Source organism: Acanthaster planci, linkage group LG01, assembly GCF_054643075.1.
Source record: "Acanthaster planci isolate LZ-2023a linkage group LG01, COTS_SCS, whole genome shotgun sequence".
NCBI classification, from domain to species: domain Eukaryota; kingdom Metazoa; phylum Echinodermata; class Asteroidea; order Valvatida; family Acanthasteridae; genus Acanthaster; species Acanthaster planci.
The window spans coordinates 3,431,566-3,453,169 of NC_141777.1; the positions used below are offsets into that span (position 1 = coordinate 3,431,566).

Below are 21,604 nucleotides of genomic sequence, written 5' to 3' on the forward strand. Positions count from 1 at the left end.
ACACAGGAAACCGATGTCTTCCTTGTCACAGCCGACAGGAAGCCACCAGGCTGACTAAAACTTCGGCCTCTCAATCATGCACAACCATTTTTTTCTCTTCCCAGTTGTTCCCCTGGACCCCCTTGTTGATATGACCACATATATCACATTTTTAGCCGGGGCAATAAATCACCACTACCCTTGGAGGCCAAGTGAAATCAAATTTGCGTTCAAGGTCTTTCTCACTGTTTTATGTCTCTCAGGACAACTGAACTTAAAATAGTTCAAATTTTTCTTCTGCGTGAAAATAACACATTATTCTGTTCTTTGATATTTCAGGGACTGAATGACAGTACATACATAAGCATACATAAACTCAACATGCAATCCGCAGGCACAACAACTTTGTTTAAGTTCAGGTTTCCAAACTCTTTTAACATGTGACAGTTGACCACGCTATGAATGGACCGGGCGTTGTTTTCCAAATGTCAACCTGAAAGGACATTCAAGGGTGTGTCAACACCCCAGTCCCTCCTCCCAATTACCCCCTCTCTCCTCTGACTCATCCTAACCAGACTCCACCACTGAATATATTTAGCTTACAACTTGGGCTACGTGTGTAGTGAGCGTGATTCAAGATAAAAATGTTGGTCTTCCTGCACACACAACTTAAACTTTTTCCCTGTCAGTGTTAGATTCAAAATATTTGACCCAAGTCTCAATAACAGTACATGTACTTTGATAGCTAAGACTTTGAAAAACCTTCCCTGAGAAATCCTCTAAGAACCCAGAACATAACTTGTCCAAAAAAAAAAGAAAAAAAGGGAAAAAAAAGAAGAAAATCATGTAAATACTATTTTTTCTTTTAAAGGGCACACAGCCACACGAATCCTTTTTTAAGCATGGACACAATTAGTGAAGAAATTAACATCAAATTATGTTCTTCAATTAGAAGCATAGGAAAACTCAATATATTTTAAATATTTTACCCCTTACAAAGTTGACCTGGTTTCTATTGAACTCCTCACTACTGTTTGGATAAGGGTTTCATAAATCATTTTGTACACTGGAATTTCAACATATTTTGCACACAACAAAAACCTCTAACAGCTTTATAATAAGTCAGTTCTAACAGGCTAGCTTATTCAAATCATCAGCGTCAATTTGATACTATCATCCCTAGTGACATGTGTGAGGTGAAAGTGATCGCACTTCATCAATTTTGACAAGGCAGCCAAGGAGGACAGGCAATACATTTGTAATGGACACCTACGTCCTTGTTGATACCTGTCTGAAAGTCACTGGACAACAAAATTTATTGCTCATGATCTGTCATCTGTCCAGTGCAGATGTATCGTGACTTATGTAACAAGACTAATCATTATAAGAATTCATATCATTTGGGGCTGTACAGAACAAACGTGTATTTAGCTAGTATTTTTTTTGACAGACTTCATTTCTGTCAAATTCCTGTAAATTGCCCTTGAACCATTTTAGATTTCAATATTTGGTGCTGTTCTTTTTATTCCCCCCCTTAAATTCATCCTTTCTTGGTTGGTAATGCATCCAATTTTAATGGTTTCAGTTTTAAATGAATGAGTCTTTTGGAAATAAGTCAAAATCACAATGGACCCATGTAAGAGCAGTTGTTTCAACAAACCGTTGGAACACTAACAAGCTTTCAATAGCACCCCCCCCAAAAAAGAAATTCAGTGGTCGACTCCCTCAGCCCTTTGTAAGCTGGTGTGTAGGCTGCAATCAAGCTGGTTCAAGGGTATGATGGTAAGTTTCATGAAAGGAAGTTCTTTAATTGATCAAACATTTCATGAAGTGCATGTTTGCGCAGTCTACCAGCCATAACATTCCAGTAAGCCTATAATCTGTAGGCCTATGACCCGTGCCGTAATGCTGTTAAACATGTATTTCCAGTGCATTGCATGGTTTAAATCTACAGCTGATGTTAATCAACACTAGAACAACGTCTCTTTTGCATTAGATTTCTTACCTTTAGACACAAGTTGCAGTTGATTTTTTTTGTTTAAAAAAAAAGTAAGTCTCTTGCAAGATTTCTGAGAAATAATACCCCAAGAGAAACAAAAGCCCTCCAGAAAGACAAAAAGCAAAAACAAAATTGAACAAAAAATTCAAAACCCAAACGAAGAAAGCCAACAACAGAACCCCAAAGCAAAAATCAATGACTTAAGCAAGACTGCACATTTTGCTTTCACACTCGACATTTTTTCGAATGAACAAGCTCATAACTGTTCACACATATCGGTTAGATAAATATACAGTACCAAGCAGGATCATGGACCCATGCCTGTCCGGAAACTGGACCACACACCAGGCGTGGATTTTGGGCAGAAGAGGGCCGGACATCTTTAATTACTTGTGATGTTCAACTTACCTGGCACAACAGAACAGCAGTCAAGTGTTCAGCTTTTTGAAGAAATGTCCCACCCGAAACCACCTTGGTAGTGTACAGTAAACATGTGCTCTATTTATTTCCATGAAATTTGTTTGCATGTTGGAAAAATCTCGGCAATGAAAATGTAAACTGATATTTTTCCCCGAACAAATGTAATAATGTACCACACACGTGGTGACTGCAGCACCGCAAGCTAACGATGGATGTACATGATTGTACATCTCCAATGCACTGATCCACAAAAACGTACGCGTATGCGCAAAAATGTTGCTGGTATAGTCCACGACATCGTTCAGTCTTAAACTTCACTGATCCACGCATTCTAGCCAAATGATAATAATTCACTGACAGAGTATTCGCGCCAATTCTAGCTGAAAACATATTCAATTTCCTACTGTTATCATAATCAAGCACACAAGCCGATTTCAGACGACTGTAGATGTCAAAAGTTGAGATAAGAGCCTACAAGCCTAAGGAAAGTACGCAACCCATCATGAAGTTGGGACATAGTTTTAGCTACATTCCTTGCGAGGAGAAGGCCTAAATTATTCTGCAATGGAGGTTAGATTTTCATGTAAACACCGAAAGTAAATTTCCCTTAAAGAAATGGCTATCAAAATGACATCATGCCATTCTGGTACAAGATGTGAGTACCGATTTAAGCGCCACTTATTTAGGGAAACCTTCTCCAGAGCGAAGCCTGTGCCAAAACGATGCCAGGTTCCCGCCTTTTTCTGTCAGATAAAAAAAGCGCGAAGCTTCCGTTGCACGTGCACGTTGCGCGTGACTAAACCGGATTCGCCTGGGGGCAAATCCGTCTATGTGATTCATGTTAAGCATTAATTTAAAACAATGCTCGTGTATTCCACAGGAGGATAAATCAACGCAGTAAGTTAATGAATGTAATTGACATCTCCTCCTCGAAAACCCGGGCACACCACCACGTGTACTGAATTGGTTGTGGTCAAGGCGCCATCCTAGGTAAAATGTTATCGAGGCGACTGGACGCTTAGGGGTTTTCCACTTGATTCAGACAATATTCCACTTTCCTTTCAAAACATCTTTTATTTTCTTCTTTTTTTGACAGAGACAGCAAACGGATATGAACGGTTCATAGTGACCAACGGCTCTTAAGATGACAATATAAAAACAAACACTTGTAACAACCACGTGACTGTCAACACTGCGAGACGCGCCAGAGTCAGATCATGACTCACTCACAGCAGCGGACACATCGTCTATGTCTGACGTCACAGAAGCCTTCCAACTAGTCTATTGTTGCTGTGATCCCTACTGATATGAGCCCGACTCAGACTCAGGGCAGTTTTATTGGCGGGGGCGTCACTTCCGTCGACTTGTCAACAACTCGTGGAAGTCCTCGCTCCTGCGCACGCCATTATCTCCGCGCGTGTATTTTCGGACTCGGCTTCACGGATACTGTACACACTTTACTACGACCAAGGCCTCCCTTTCAATTGTAAATGCAGGACTGCTGTTTGCAACAAGTTTTTTCCCCCCTGGCGCTGTCCCTTGTCTTTTCACAGTCTAACCACGCACAGAATTTTAAACCGTGACAAACGAGTAGTTCGTATATCGTTCAGTGAACGCCCGCGGCAATGTGTCGCCCTAACAGCGCTCTCTTGCACGGAGTCCCCGCCCTAAGGCAAAAGTGAAAGACCCACCATTCTCTTTTTTTTTTGCATGTACTCGCTTTGGCAACCGACCAACCCACAACCTACCTGCGGGATGAAGACTTAAGGGCAATCAAAAGCAATAAAAAACCTCTCCTTTCCAAGAATTTGAGAAAAGGGACCGCTATCGGCTGAGCTTTCCATCACTGTCAATAAATTATGCATTAATGCACCTACACCGACACAGTAACATCCAATAGGAATAACGACGCAGGTTTCCCATGACACAAAGTGATTTCTATATTTCACCATACGCTGTATATATATTTTTTTCTTACTTCAAACCAAACATCACTACATACTTTGGCCACGGCGCGAGTAATATTTAATACAAAACGCAAAAACCAAGTTCAACTTCAGAAAAGACACAAGTTCATGCTAATTTCCTGCATTCTGTACTAGAAGTCGCTTACAAGAACTCTATCGAACACGGTAAAGTTAGGTAACACATAAAAAGCCCTGAACCAAAAAAAAAATTGTTTTCGTTTTCTGGCATTATGGGAATAGACACAGTTCGAAGACAGTTTGATAATACTGCTCAAACTTTGTAATGACAACAGGAACTACGTTTATTTACGGAAACATTCTCAGGATATTAAGACAAAACAGGTTTAAGGACAAAACACTTCAAAATCCTAACATGTAACTTAATGTATGATAGTTGGAAACCAGCTTCGACTGCAATAGGTTTTTGGCGGCTATAACGTATGGGGAATATACAGGTACATGTACATTGTAGGTGGACTCTACCCTGAGTGATATGACTTCAAAGGCATTACATTTAAGATAAAATGTATTGGGATAGTGATAAGTTTGACTGTTGCGACTGACTGCTTAAAGTTGTGAGCGCAAAACCTTTAAAATCGAGACACGTCGGGATTCTTACACTGAATGCATGTACATGTTTCAAATTCAGGTGAAGAATGACAGCAATATGAAAACGACTCATTTCCGTACGACTGATTTGAGCTATTCTACTTTCAATATTGAAGAAAAATTACGTCAAAGCAAACTTTAGCAAAGGTCACTGATTTTAAAGGTCGTATATGCGTCTATCTGTAACAGCGGACGATATACACATGAACATGGAATATCGAGTCAAACTATGACCCCGTGAAATTCAATTTGCAACATTATTGTTCCCAGACTTTCCTTACTATTTCCCTTCTGACGGTACAAAGAAATGAAGACAACGTTTAATCATGAGACGATCGATAGGAGTAGCTACTTTACAAAAATACATTATTATTCAACATGAAACTGCCGGTATGCGACTTTAAAATCAAATGTTAGCGCTATACATTTATAAACCACACTTTTTGTTTTTACATAACCAAAATATAATATCGTCCTGCTCAAATTTACTGCTTGCAACTGTGCCTATGTAGTCCAGCTGCTAGTTATGCCGAATATTCCACGTTTCAATTTCTTTTTTTTCTTTTTAGAATACATTTTGTTTCCTTTTATTTTACAGATGAAATATAGGCCACATAAGAGCCAAGCCATGAGATGTTGGCGTCATGGTGTCTATGTGTCACGCTCCTTTTTCACTTTGACCTCATCTCCAAGTATAGTGGCAATTTCTCCTTGCATGAAGGCCCACGGAGTGTTGGTGCCGACCAGGGGGCACTTCTGGCCACTCGGACAGTACACCTCGGCCCCAGCCCCCTGCTTCTTGATACTGTCCCTGGAACACGGGAAGCAGAACTTGTGGTTCCCGACCGAGGGGCACTGGACGAAGTGCGTATCTTCCAAGCGCTCGTGACAGATGGTGCACTTCAGAATGTTGATGGGAATGGACGAGTCCGGGAGGTGATTGGTGTTGGAACTGATACTGGTCTCCATGGGATGACCCTGGGCCTGGGCGAGCTCGCGGCTGCGGTACAGGGCGCGCCGGTGGGCAGTGTTTGGGGAGTGGGGGCTCCGTTGCGATGGCTTACTGTCCGACGGGGATCCATTTGTGGTGTTATTCACTAGGTTCGGGGTGGCATCGTCAGCCTTCTTCGGCGAGGAAGGCTTGAGGGTGCCCAGATTGTCGGTGACGGACATGAGCGCAGCCATGGGTGACGGACCCCCTTGGGTTGAACTTCCTGTTTCAGGTGGCGTGCTGGAGGTGGGATTACTCAAGGGAGACCCGCCAGAGCTTGGTGGCCTGGAGCTGGCACTGAACCCTGTGGATGCCATTGTGTGCTTCAACGCCTCTGTCTGGTTCTGCATCCACTGCTGCCTCTGCTGCTGCACCTGTTCGTCAGTCAGCTTCCCAGCAGCAGATTCGGGGTCGGGCTCGGGGGACGCCTTACGCTTCTTTGTTTTGAAGGGCAAAGAGGGCAACATCTGGCTCACCGTGTTGGTGGTTGGCAGCACAGGGCAGCTGGCGTCAATGTACGGCTGCGGCAACATATCCACACTGACATTTTCTTTGAAGAACCTGACGGGTTCAGGCAGAAGATCACCCAAAGCCCGCCAATCATTTGAGCCGTGTTTCTTTTCGTATTCCAGATATTTGAATCCAGACGAAAGTCCCTTGCCCAAGTCTTTCAGACAATCTGAGTACATCTGCTTGGCCACTCCCGAGGGACTATTATAAACCTTATTTGACCCACTTGGGTACTCGATGAAAATTTTCAGTTCGTAATCCATACCCGGTTTGTAGGTGGCATCGAAGGAAAACACACGCCCCTTTCGACTGTGCTCTTTCTTGAATCTTACCTCAAAGGGGGTGCAGTTTGAGAGAGTTGCCAGCGTTTGACGAACGATTCCCGGGCGCTGTCCATACGGGTCCTCCGAGGTTGGCGTGATTCGGCGCTCTGCGCCCTCGATTGGAAACGCCGACGAACCTACCTCTTTCTCTTCCCGATCACGGTCGCTGGAGCTGCGTTTGGCTCGCAGGGAGGCGGTTGAGGACACAGTGGAGGGTGTTGGACCGGTCGGAGCCACGCTGTGCCGAGGCAATACCGTCGCCGACATACTTGAGGTTGGTGTGTTCAAATGATGAAGCAGACTCGGTGTTTGGTGACTGATGGCGCTGTGATGTAACGGTCTCCCCGATCTGTTCTCCCCAGACTCATCGGGAACAAGGTAGGGTCCAACGGGGCCGTTACCAAGTCTCTGCACGGTGGAGAAATCATGGATGCTTCTTGGTCGGTTTGGTTCATGACCCAGGAAACGCTCGGCGTGGCTGGAGAGTGACCCTGGCAGGCTTCTCGGTGAAGGCTCAACATGAGCAGTTTCCAACAACCCGCTTGGTCGAGGAGGAACGCTGGCCGACTGGGGCGGCATTTGGCCCGGTTTCTGCACCTGAAACGGCTTAGTCTCTTGAAATCCGTGCACCCGTTTCATTTGTCGAGCGGACTCGATGACCAGTTCAATCCTATCCGCCCCTTCATAGTTGACACAGCCTCGGCACACGGGCTCGGAGAAATCGTGTAGCAGAGCCCATGGCGTTCGGGGGAGGTCACAAAGATAGCAGTGTTGACGGTGCATTCTGAGCTGTACTGACTGCTGTGCGTGTGACGACGATGATGACATGTCTCCGGAAAATTACAATGTCCATACGAGCCACAACACAGCAGTGTTCAACTCCTCAACGTATGACTGTGTGGACAACTTCTGTCAAAATGTTTTGTAGTAGACGGTAGGGATTTTTACGCAGGAACACAAAAGTGTGTTCACATGTTTCAAAATTCTACAGGCACCTTCTCCTACCGGTTGACACGGGTCTAATCTGTCTCTTGACTGAGTACACACTCGATGCAAGGTGTATATAACGGTACACAATGACGATCTGCTCGGCTCAGCCAGATCATGGCCAGATGGCAGCGCTCGCCAGCGCGGCAAACAAGCCTCTAAGAAAACACTGCCCATGCGCGATGCCCTCCCTGTGTGTGGTAGCATCACATGCCATGCATGGCATTACAGACATAGTGATGACGTAGGCGACAGGAATGTGCAACGATAGACGCGCGGTGCCTCGGGACAGAGGAAAGAAAAAAAGCTAAGGCTGACTCATTAGGAAGAAGAGGAAACACGAAACTTGCAGCGCTGCCCGCTATTATTGAATCCGCTCACGCGTGGGCAATTTCATCACTACTGCACAGTCAAGCCGCGGTGCGGTGCGGCGCGGTGCTCAGCTAGCAACGTACTACAGGGCCGGGCCATAACCTACTGGCTCATGCAAAGTATGCTGGGCGGGGGGGGGGGTTGACAAAATATTCGACTCATTCAGCACACACGGGGCTGGGCCCTATATTTCACAGAAGTGAGTCACTCGGAACAAACAACTATACGAGATTTTCGGACCCTCCGGTGCGCTGGCTGTGGCACGTTCTGAGCGGTAATAAAAGCCGGACACGGCCATCCATCACCCGCGGCCAGCCGGCAGTTCTTGCTTTGATGACGGCAGTCTGGAATCTGATCCCAGCATACATAACCAACGGCAACAGCGAGTCCAAATACAGCTGTGTTGCCGGTTTAGAAAACAATGTTGGGGTGAAGTTTAAGCCAAATTGCAAAATAATACAGCGCCAGCCGGTGGGAATGAGAGATGGTATACTTTTGACATTTCCAGAGCATTCATTTTAAAGATGTAGAGAATTTTGAAAGAGAAATATTCGGGTGAGTCAAAAAAACAGAGAACTGTTTTCATAATCCAGTAGCTCATCAGAAGCAGGTTTGTTCAAATGGTTGAATAACCCGTAATATTCACACAGCCGACTTTACGTACATAACTTGGGCCAATTTCATAGAGCTGCTTAAGCACAAAATTTGCTTAAGCGGGAAAAACTTTGCTTCATAAACAACGCTACCAGCTCAAGCTCTGATTGCCATGCTAACCAAAAAACAAGCTAAATACAACGCCAAAACAATATACATCACATGGAGTTTGGGCTGGTTACCTCATTTATCGAGTAAGGTTTTTTAAGCAAATTTTGTTCTTAAGCAGCTCTATGAAATTGGCCCAGGTGTGATGATCTTGAGCGGGAAATGGAGATCGTTTGGCGGGTGTGGTGCTGATTGCTGATCGGTCTAGCCGCGTACACAATGGCTTCTCAAATTGGATGGCTATAACGACAAATATTTTGACATTCTGCGGCACGTCTGGTTTTACGCTAAGGTTACTAGGTCAAAGGTCAGAGTCAGTTGTTAAAACTTACGATTCGTTCGCGGTGGTGTAAAAATTATGTGACCTTTTGGAAATCGTGCCGCGTGAACTTCCAGGGGGCGGTACTAAATCAAAAACGAAAGTGAATATGCAATGCCATCGTGGGGGATTTCGATATCAAGGAAATAATATGACAGTACTGCCACAGTTTACCTCCACGATATTGAAACCCCCCCCCAAAAAAATTGCCTGTCCAATTTAAAATGAAATGGTTCACTGTGGGTGAAATTGGGCTTTCGAAAGCTGAGTACGCTACATCTACCGTGACGCAGCATGGCACAACAAAGCCCTTCTGATAGACATAAAGCAATTTTTGACTCGATGTGGATACGGGAAAGGAAGGCGTCAACTGGAATTCGGCTTTCTCGGTTTTCGAGAGGGAATACAACACCGTCAAACGTGTGCCTCAGTTCCCTTCACATAAATTCACAGAAACCGAACATGACCTCCAGCAGTGCCAACCAGCGCCCAGGCACTGCACTGGCTTTCGTAGTAGAAATAACAATGGCTCGCCATAAGGATCACGCGATGTCAAAAGTTCAAAAGAACGGAAGAAGGGAAACAAAAACAAACCGTGGCCACGATAGGCTGCACTGCTCGATTCATATATTTTTAGAAGGTTTCGCAACCTGTTGTTGAAAGGGGTTTCTTCTCGAAGGGATATTCTAATCATTTGCAGAATATGTTCTACTTAATCTTTACCAAATTAGTAAATGAAATCTTTGAGCCTTTAGCGATTATTCATTAATTGTGATATACTTCAGTTGAATGACCGTGTAAACCATGCCCAAACCCTCTGTAAAGACTGCCAGTCCCGAGTCAGGAATGAAACGCCTCAAACGTCAATAAAGTACCTGTAAGTTCATTCTGCCTTTTTTTTTTCAAAGGAACACAAAGACCCCCTCCCCCAAAAATGCAATAAACACAACCGCTGGTGCATTATACACAAATATTTCTGGTTTTGTTTAGAATACACAATACTCCAGTTTTTTTAATGAGACCCCAGAGAATTGTGGACCTATAAAGGTTGTCGGCATGTTTCTATAGGCCAAAGAGAAAAGGGAGATCCCCGTATCTTCCCGAAAGCTTGTACCAGTTACACCGCGGGCTTTGTTCTTGATCGACCGGGTTGCCACGTGCCGACAGTATTCCTAACAACATTGCCGGATAACGTACAAGAATGCCCAGCGCAGACCTGACTGACCTTTATGTCTGTCCATAGACGTGGCCAACAAGGCTTTATGACAAAAATTGAGAAATAAACAAATCCCCCCCCCCCTTTCCGACGACCAAGTTTCAGTTTCGGTATGGCGAAAACACACACACACGCACACAAACGGTTCATCTCCGTGATACGGTTTGAATTTTACTTGAAGAGAGGGCGTACTATGAAAACACTGCATGGATAGCCACAGGCACTGCAGCGGAAAACAGCTTGGAACCAATTTGATTCCAGACACAAGAAAAAGTGTCGCGAGCCTGCAAACAAAATATTGGCATTACGGATAGATGTCCATGTAATCTGTACAAAGTTCGAGGGGGTTTTACAATATATTTGGAGCTTTTTAACCTCACGCGTACGTGCAAGCCGAGAATAGCTAAAGAACTCGTTTTCGCGGATCGATGCCGCTGCACACAAGTGCTATAATATCAAAGAAACACTGGATATATTCGTGGGACAATTGAATTTGTTTTGCCGTGGCAAAAAGCGTCTGGAACTGAGAGAAATTCACAAGGATTAGTGAACATCTAATGACTTTTGGTTGATATCGCACCGACAACAACCACTTTAATCGGGCCCAGAAACTTTTATCCTCGAACCATAACCCTAATCCAAATTAGCATTAGACATCATGATAAGCGCTTCCTCTCGATGTGCTAACGGAGTGTGGGACGGAGAGATCAGGGGTAGGGCTTACTGAGTTAGAGACAATCTCTAATCAGGACATGCGATGCTTAATTACCAATTTCCCCGTTTTGGGCCTGCTCCGAGCACGAAGAAAGGGACTCATGTCTAGTTATCTGTCGTTAAGACGTCTCACGGATGGAAAAGGGTTGTAGTAGTGACGGGGGATGACGGGATTTTGAAATTAGGAGACTGGAGCCAGGGTCTGGTGGTTTTTAATGGGTGTGTCGAATCCGCCCCACAACACCCGTCGTTGCTTATTCAACTCCACCCATCGAGAAACGGAACTGCCCTTTCGCTATATGCGAAAGTGGGGAATGATTATGTCATATCTCAACAGCTCAAGTCATAATGCTTTGCCCCAGGCAAATCTCTATAGTAGAAAACTGGCCCTTCACGTTATGGTGAAATCAAATACTGATGATTTTTTTAAAAATTCATTTCTAACACAAAAAGTGGCGATCAATATTAAAGCACCAATATGGAGAGGACCTTATGTCTTAAAAGCATAACTCCTTAACAGTACGTTCTAAACCAAAACCAGTTCAATAAAATTATCACCATCTAATACAAGCGATTCACAATAGTGCGCCACCAAGAGTTTGCAACGCATTGGCCAATCAGAACGCGCAATATTTGTCGACCCTTTCCAAACGCGCAATAGGTTGACAAATTCCGCGCATTGTGATTGGCCAAAGCGTTGCAAACTCTTGGTGGCGCACTATTGTGAAACGGCCGTATTCTTCAAACTTACAACTCGTGGATAATGTCAGAGAGCGCAGTTGTTTCCATTGCGATTGATATGAAAGCAATCACCCAGTTTTCAACACGTTATTGGTGATCGACTCTTTGTTGGGACACAGTTATTATGCATAGCATTATTATTTATAATATGGTTTATTACATTTTGCCTTTTCGCAGCCATAAGGTTGAATTACATAGGCATTACAAAACAATCCATTTATACGGTTAAAACATCAAAACGGGAAAATCACAAAAATCATCTTGCATAACAATGCATTCCAATCGGGCAGGTGCATACTAGGAAGTGCAGATGCCAACTACGCTCCGCGAAGCTCATAAAAATACGCATCGAACCGTCCGTTAATTCAAAGTGTCAACACTCAACAAGTACTGTGCCGGTGGGGTGAGAATTTATACGCAAGCGACTGGCACCTCGTAAATTGGAAAACGACCAACATCACAGACTATCGTCGTCCTTCCAAGAATATAAAGCACCCAAACATGATTGATATTTCCGGCCTCAGTCCTAGCAACAACATTGTAGATTAATACCAAACCTAGTTTAGAACTATATATAAAAACACTTTAATTTTTGCTTTAAACTAGTACAACCTGTAAGTCGCGGCAAGTAATAACTATAAAAACAACTTCGCATGCTGAAATTATCTAAGTCTCTGCATGCTCCTACTTCAGTCTAAATACGCAGGCCTGTCACCACAACATAATTTTATGCTGGTTTGGATTTAAATACACGGGGTGCACTGGGCCTGGGCGTTAGTTAAGCACGAGGATCAACTGCGCCAGTATCGAAACCCCGTGACCTGGCCTTTCACTCGCATCCAGGTCGGCATAGTATCACTCGTTCGGGGGGGGGGGCTTCCCCATGTACAATGTTTGGCATAGCCTCGGGTCAAAAGGTGTATCCTCAAAATAACGGCGTTCCCCTGCCACACTCAAGCTCAAGACACGCGACGAGCCTGCAGACAACAATGATGAAATCCGATCGATATGTCTTAATCATCGTAATCCAACATAATTCCAGGATGGAAATCTCTGTGGCGGGCCCTGTGTTATCATCTCATAAGGCCGTGTGGGTGAGCTCCGCCCAACCTGGATTGTCTCAGGCAGCACTGAACTGTCTCGTCGTCTCAACGAAGATGATTCGCCATCAACGACAAGTCATGTTTGAACTCCGTTGTGGCAGAAAGTAGCACGTGCGCACATTATACACAGTTCTTTTGACATAAAATGAGGGCATGTTACCCCAGACCGATTGAAAAAAAGAAAAAGGACATTTTAACGTAACTTAACATTTTCGAGATGTATTTTTGCGTTGGGGAGATGTTAATTTTATATAACAGGTTTTTGCCCTTACCCAACGTATATTAATAAGCACTGTATGCTCAGTGCAAAAATACATCTCGAAAATAGTTCGCGGTACCCGCTGCTTCATTTGACTCGGACCGGCCAGCCGACCCCGGCAAGCTCGGTGGTCAAGACATCTGCACTAGTAAGCAGGAGGTCGTGGGTTCGAGTCCCACCCGAGTAAGCTTGAGAGGTTTTTTTTTCGCAAGCTCTCGGACAAGCACTGAGCATACAGTGCTTATTAATATACGTTGGGTAAGGGCAAAACCTGTTATATAAAAGTAACTTAACATGATCGGATGTTTCAATAGCTTACCAACGTCAACGGGGGGGGGGTGACATGTTATTGTTAGTCAAAGTAGAGTCTCTCTTAAGGCCTACAGAATACACTTGTACGATAACTCTTTTAAAACTCTTCGGGAAAAACCTTTCTATTTCGTAAATTTTCGAATGATGGTGAGTATATTTTCGAATTGTGTCTTATGATATAATTATTATAGAGTGATAACCGACTTTACTTGACAGTTACTCAGCAAAACGATTCGAAATACAACCGAATAATTACTTTGTCAATCGATTTACAAACATAAATTTATCTTTCCGAAAACCGACCTCTGGGAAATGATTTCTGCAAACGATAAAAATGACTAAGATTTGTTATGTAATTGTATTTTCCTGAAGATTGACAGCAGCGAATACCCATGGCGTCATCTCAAAGTATTCACCAAGAACTGGGTGGGTATGGTGGCTGACAATAAATAACACGACAGACTGGAGTGAGTCAGGCCCGAGGCTTGCCCTCGCTATACAAGTACACGGCACGCCCTTAAGCGCGAGACGGGTCGGTTCAGCGTGACGGTCTTGGGCGGGGATGGGGGTTAATCATTGGCTCCTCGCCGGCGCGGCAGCAGCGCTCCGCTTTTCTGCTGAGTGCTTTTCTTGGAATCCAAATTAAGATCTATGATGGAGACACTATAGACAAGGCTGATCCACTCAGTTTTGAAAATCAAACATACAGAGACGTTATGTCGAGTTTGCATGGCATTTTTTTTATTAAAAAAATCTTATAGGCCTCCTTTAAATACCAAGTAGGCCTTCTATAATTTTCGCATACGGTGTATATTTGTATAAGGAGTAGCGCACGAATATGCAGAATCTGATACGTTTGATCATCCGGTGTTTGGTACTACAGGAGAACAGTGTGGCGAGAGTAGGGCATCATAACCGATATGATAATTATGTTGGTGTGTACTGCCATGGAGGTGTTTCACCAATCTGTTCAACTCCATGGCTGTCTTAAAAAAGGTCTTGTCTTCACATAATTCGACAAGGCTGTGATTCCATTCGTCCAAGCTGCACGATGGTGATACTGGCTACACATGAAATGACAAATCCTCCCGAAGGAATTCTGTGGCGCGTGACTGCGGAGCGAGCTGGGTGACAGAACAAACGCCGGCAAGGCAGCACGTTTTTTTTAGGGGGTGCATAGCAGACGCGCCGTCGTGTCTGCCGCAGGTGCCGGCGGGGTGTAGCTGCCCGGACGGGGTCCTCTGCCGTGCCCCCCGGCATCCCGGGCCACTCGTGGAAATGAGGACAGACCAAATTGGAAATTCAATTTGCATTGGTTTGCCACGGACCGTGAGCAAGCTGGGCGGTTGGAGGAGCATACCTCCCCCAGACTCGAACCAGGGCGATAACGGTGAGTAGGTTAACCACCAGTAATGATCAAGCAGTGTCGTTGCCCCGGCGTGACGCATATGATTTGCAAGATAACCAGGTACGGCGAAGCTTAAGTTTTGCTTCCGATATGAGAGTTTGTCCAAATTGATCTAAGTGTAGTCTAAATGACACCTTTCAAATATTGGCCTGCATCTCCGAAAGCATCGGTTTCATTTTGTTCAAATGAAAATTTTCTAACAAAATAAATAATGTAATCAGTACATTTTTCCACGATAACTGATACATTGATGTAACAATTGTATACTAATGTTATGCACATTTTGCTCATCTGTGAATGGTTTATGAAATCAAGTATTCTCAAATAAACCGCGATCGAAAGCATGGTCTACACGTTCATAAATAAATTTGGGCATTCTGGGGTAAGAAGTAGAAAAAATCTGAACACGGAGAGAGGCTTAGCTCTGAGACTTTTTTTTGGATACCCAGGCACAAGATTCTGTAATAAGCAAATATATCTGTAATGAAATTTTCCTGAAAATACAAACATAATCAAATGGGGTGTCAGTCAGTACATGCGACTCTGCATACTACAGGTAATTACGCTGTGCTGAGGCCAGCATCTCCCGGTGTTCACGACATGTTATAATGCAACAGAAAGTCTTCGATGGAAACCAATGTATGCGTTTTACTGTTATTGAGAGCTTTTGCATTGGCAAAAATTTGGAGTTCAGAGAATGTGCGTACGATACATGTACTAAAGGGTGCATTCATACGGGCGATTTACAATAGTGCGCCACCAAGAGTTTGCAACACGCTGGCCAATCATAACGCGCGAAATTTGTCGACCATTTCCAAACGCGCATTGGGTCGACAAATTTCGCACATTGTGATTGGCCAACGCGTTGCAAACTCTTGGTGGCGCACTATTGTGAAACGGCCGTATTGGCAGTGGCGTAGCCGGGGAGGGGGCCCACACAAATTCCCAGTGCCTCCTTAGGTGACCCCCACTAAAAAAAAAAGAAAATGGATGAATGGATGTTGAACAAGGCTAACAAAAGCTTGCCCCCCCCCAAAAAAAATACCACACCAATGAAAGCTGGTGCCCCCCATAAGATGCTGGTGCACCCCTTGTGCCCCACCAGTAAAATCCTAGCTACGCCACAGTTAATTTGTGATACCATCTCATAGGTAAAAGCTCTGTTGTGTACTGCTGCTTGAGAGCAAAAAGCTTCTTTTTGTAAGTGGTTTGCTCTTTTGTAAATGTTCTTGTCTGTGTTCCGTGAAGTATATGTTTTATGACAGCGTGTCAATAATCAAAGTTTATGCAAACAACGCTTTCCATGCTCCTAATATGTATATACATGACAGTATATAATCATTGTAGAAAGTGTCTTGAAAGGGTCAGGTAATGTCAAATAAATGCTCCTCTGTGCCCCATTTAACTAGATTTTTAATTTTTGTTATGCCGTTTTAATAGCATTTTGTTGCCGTTTTCACTTTTATGCTAATGCCAATTTGCATATTTATGAACAAAAGTTCGAGGTCATCTAAGGGAGAATCCTCGGTTTTACATGCCTTTGGTCATTGCGTCATGAGAATTTCAGGGGGCCCGAGGTCAACTTATAAGTTGCCATTTAGTCCAAGCACCAGGAAACTTGGATTATGATTGGGTTCTATTGGTAAGCATGCCGGCAAATCAATGCATAGGTGATGCTGAATACTAAAAATAAAAATAGCCAGAATAATGCCCCCCCAGAAATTTGTGAATAGTGTAGAGCAAAACAAAAGAAAAACAACCCCCCCCCAAAAAAAAATTATCAAATTTGTTGCAAAAAGCTCAAGCAGTCAACTTGTGGTTACTAGTCTGAACCTATTTCAAAGTCCAACCCTTAAATTTTAATGGAAAGTTTTAAAAAACTCAAAAATAAATAAACATAAATTCTTATGGAAAGTTTAAAAAAAATCAAAAATAAGAAAAAACAATTAATAGAAAGTTTTAAAAAGTATCAAAAATAAATGTATACAGCTGGTTCCCGCTGTTTGCTCTACATTTAGATTGACGGAAAAAACGTAAGCGGTTAACAGTTTGCCAAATGAAGTTTGGCATATTAAAAATGGCTGATTGTATACATTTAACTTTGCCGCGGTTTATGTCGAAGCCTGGGTATGAAAGCTATTTCTACATGAAGATTCGCAAGAATGTTGGATATTTTACTGAAATATTAAATTTTGTTCACTTGTGTTATTCGTTATATTTCAGCTAATGACAGAAAAATAATGAGCAAAGTTTTCTCACAAACATTTTTTCTACCAGAGGGGCATTTTGAGTTAGCAATTTGAACAGAAAACGCCTTACACAAAGTGTCTACCTGCAATGAAATCACAGCAACAGCGCCCTCATTTGCCAGGAAACGTATGGCCAATGCGCTGTAAATGTTTGAAAAAGTCCACTTCTCAATGATAGTAATCAAAAGGGCGAAAGTAAACTAGTTTTTTATATTCAAGAATAGAAAGTTGCACAAAACACGCGGTGCAGTAAAATTCACACCACAGACCCTTAAAAGTGATGTCAAAACGACAACATTCACAGGTACCAATAAACACCACAAACACTATAAACAATTAGACCTGTACTATAGGCCGGAATTAGTTGCAGTCTAACCATTATAACTCAGTCTACACTTTATGTTAATACCGGAAAGTTTGACATTTTGGTCAATGACACAAATACCAATAATGTAATCTTCCATTTATAACCTTCGGATCGTATATCCAGGCTTGAATTTCCGAACACTCTCTTCTACCTGGGTCGATAAAATGACATTTGGAAACTCATCACTCGACATGACATTCTATCTCTGCTTCGTCTGCCGTGTTTGGCGTCAACTCTTATTAAACCGGAGAAATTCGAGAAACTGCGCAAATTGAAATTTCGAACCATGTGCGAGGTGAAAGCTCAGTGAACGTCGAATCTTATGACAAATATGATTTAGTCCAAAAACAGCGTACAGTTTAAAAAAGTCAACACGATGGGCAACGTTATTGATAAACACTTTTTTGGGTAAGCAAGAAGTAGCCCAAACGGCAGCTATTAGGTAAAGTACCAACACATTTTGACTTGTATAGTTAGCGACATGTGACGTGAAAAGTGCGCCCATAAAACCACGGCCCAAAAGAAGAAAACTTTCTAATCATTAAAAATCAAGGGCTTCGCCTACTGTGGCAAATATTTAAGGCCAGAGTCAGACTAATTATAGTACAGTATTTCAGTAGTGGAGAAGGTGAGGATCCTTCCCTTTCTTTCCATTTTCATTTTAGTTACATTTTACACAAGCGAAATTTATCGAATGGATTATCATTTTAAAACATACAATATTGAAATTAATGAAAAATTATACAAAACATGAAACTCTTAAAAACCATGCAAATGAAAGAAAAGGAAGAACAGGTGAGCAGCATGAAGCCAAATTTCAAAATATTCATAAACATTTTTCCTACACGACTAAGGTCTAATATTGTTCCAATTGCGAAAGCACTGTGCCGATACATTTCGTGGGAATAGACAGCAGATTTCATTCCTGTTCAAATCTCGTATAGCTAATAATGCGAGAGTGGCACTACTGCATGTACATGTACACGGCGGAGAACTGCCGCGAGAGGCGATTGGCTATGCTAATCTCTGCTTCTCGCCACGGAAGTACCCTGGTATATCCCCAGGTCTTCGATCGGGACATTCGGTACTTTGCAGTCTGCATAATATCGGCCTGCAGGTATATTCTACACGAGGTTGACGGAGTCTAATTGACTTCGGATCCCTGGCGAGAATGGAGCGTTGGCGCGCCGAACATCTGTTAACGAATCCGGGCAATTGCCCGAGCTGCAGCGCGCGATGCAGGCTGGATGAATGAACGCATACACCTATTGATGGGCGACAGGGACCTCACCGGAGGCTACTACGTTCAGTACGATGGGCCTACGGCTATCGAAATTTCATATGAGGATGGGATTGCCTGGACAACAGGCACTCAGCACAAGGTGTCCGCGGGCTAGGCTCAACAAGACTCCATTAAGTCCGGTTACACGGAGGCCAAGCGCTCGCTGAAGTTGTTTGTGCCGGGGAGGATGCGGGGTAATCGTACGTGCTGGGAATATAGTTTTGCAGAAGAAGGAAAAAAAGTAGTGACGACATGCCGCATGTCCTCGGATTCAACTCCCACCGCCAGCAAAGATGGACCTGGCGCACAGTCTTACGAATAATGCGCGCTCACTGCACCAGTGGAGCAGGCAGCGAGAGAACAGAAGTCTGTAGCCAGGCTAAGCGTCCAACACTACATGCCCACGGGGACCGGCGTGGTATTTATGGCGAGCGTTTCAACAGCAACGGAGCTGAACGCCAAAGCTCTCGGCAACCGTCCAGTACTCATGTCTCCAACATTGCCAATCTGAACAATCGATGAAATAAACATAAAGGTCAAAATCGAGTGAATATCTGCTGACCTAAAGGGAAAGCTACTGGCCTTTCAAGACGCATCCACAACATCTTAATCTTTACAGGAAAGTTTCAGTCAGAAACGCTTCCGCCACTGCCAAGTTGAATTAGAAAAGGTTTCATATAGGCCTAAGTCGGGCGATGACATAAATTAAACAAATATAAATAACATGCCAAGCAACAAAAAGCTTCAATTCAGACACAGCACAGGAAGACATGTTGGTGTAACCAAGCTATTGCCTTCCGAACGGCTACGGCTGGAAATTACACGGACGCCTATGGAAGCCGCCAACGAGCGACTTCATGCGTTTCCTAAGGACAAACCAGCAGTAGCCAAGTTATTTGGACGCGCCCTATCTTCAGTAGACAGCACCGCGACGTGATGAAATGCTTATGACATCAACGTGCTATAACTTCGCATAATTACACAGAAACTGTCACATTAGTTAACACACGACTGTAGCAAACTGTTATGTGCAACACTAATACACGTGTTACACTTCGCGAATTGTCACAAAGCAGAACTTCAAGTCAAAAGTGTCCATGTCCCGGTCAACACTGACAGTATCATGTCCTTCAGCACTGCAACTAGGATTAGAAAGCTTCTTGGAGACCGAACAAGAACCTCATGACTATTTAATCATATATTACCTACAGGCAAGCTTATACCCGCTCAAATCCTGATATAAAAGTTTTCCAGTTGTGTTTTAGTTATACTCCTGAAATCATATTCGATATGCATCTATATTTATTTATTTGTTATTAAAAAATAAAACAAATAAATAAATAAATAGCACAGATAATGATGAACTCTGAGGGATAAATAATACATGTATTCGGTCCGAAAAATAATTCAATAAATAATGATTTGGCTAGTATTTCCGCAGCTGCTCATTCGAGAGACTTAAAACCTTGTTAGGGGCCATTTTGAAAAATAAAATTAAACACCAAATAAAAATGCATTATTTTGAGGTATCAAGACTCCTCTTGCATGTGATTTGTCTCTAATCAGGGTCCAATTTTTTTTGGGGGGGGTGGGCAAATAAGACGCTTGCCTAATTTTTGTCTTGTGAGAAAAAGTTGCGAAATCATAGGTCAGAATGTCATACAATGGAAAAGCATGAGAAACGTTTTCAGGAAAATGTGGGAGCAAGGTTACAAAGACTCGGGTGAACGCTAGACACTAAAAGTTCCCGCGCGGTATCCTGGGAAAACGACAGGAAACTGGATAGGTTGGTATATACATATTACGTGGGAAGTCCCCCACATAAATTGGCGGGAAATTGATAGACTGCTCCGTTCCTAGATGTGAATAAAGATTCTGCAATGCGGTCTTTCCCTCCGGAAAAGGAAAGTCGGTGTTTATTCGTACTTTGGCCGTTTCACAGCAACAGATAAGGAAATGTTACGCATGAGTCAATCTGGTGAAGTAGGTATCAAGGCATTTTTAAACTGAAAGTTGTCAATGAGTAGGAAACTGCGCCGTCGAACAGTGGCACAGGTCACATAGAATTGTATGGGATGTTACTTCAACAGGAATTTGCTTCATTTAAAGAATTAACCAAACTCTATGATATACGGCAGCCCCTTTCACACAATGCATACGATAATGCACTTCATTCATTCAACTACAGTGACATTTAATGGCAAAACCACTACATGTACGTAGAACCCAACGCAAATTCATAAGCACCATATATTTAAGATGCAGCGATACAAATTGCCCTCCTTAAAATAAAAAAAATACCCGCTGAAACTTTTCGGATGAAAGACAGCCAGCGCTCAGGACCGTTGGGAGTCCCTTTAAGAGCGTCCCAAGAGTACGTCCGACCCGAGATGAAGATGAACCACTCAGGTCGATATGAGAAGAGCCCGGAGGGTCTGCCCATGCATTAATTCATACATCTCTGACGGACAGGGAAAGAAAATACTCTCGTATCTGGCGTCTTATGCGCGCAGGCTAAGATCTGTTGTCTCGAGAAAGGTGTATGGATAAAGCTTACCGTAGTCTGACCACTGGCGTTAAGAAATTGAAATATGGCCGGGGCACTTCGATTTGTCTTAATTCCAGCATGAAACATCACATAAAAAAGGACTGCTCCGATGGCACACCAAAAACACGACAACCTTCCAAAAAATGAATACACAGAACACAATAAGA

The 21,604-nt window shown here is 43.3% G+C and overlaps 2 protein-coding genes across 3 annotated transcripts in view; both read right to left on the minus strand.

The window, feature by feature from the left end:
• Window positions 1-21,604, minus strand: part of kiaa0586 (KIAA0586) — an 85,817-nt gene that overhangs the window by 53,555 nt on the left and 10,658 nt on the right. The window lies entirely within an intron of this gene.
• On the minus strand, window positions 4,334-8,172 carry irf2bpl (interferon regulatory factor 2 binding protein like). The gene has a single exon (XM_022225651.2). The coding sequence runs from the start codon at window positions 7,624-7,626 to the stop codon at window positions 5,626-5,628; it is 2,001 nt and encodes a 666-aa protein (XP_022081343.1). The 5' UTR covers window positions 7,627-8,172; the 3' UTR covers window positions 4,334-5,625.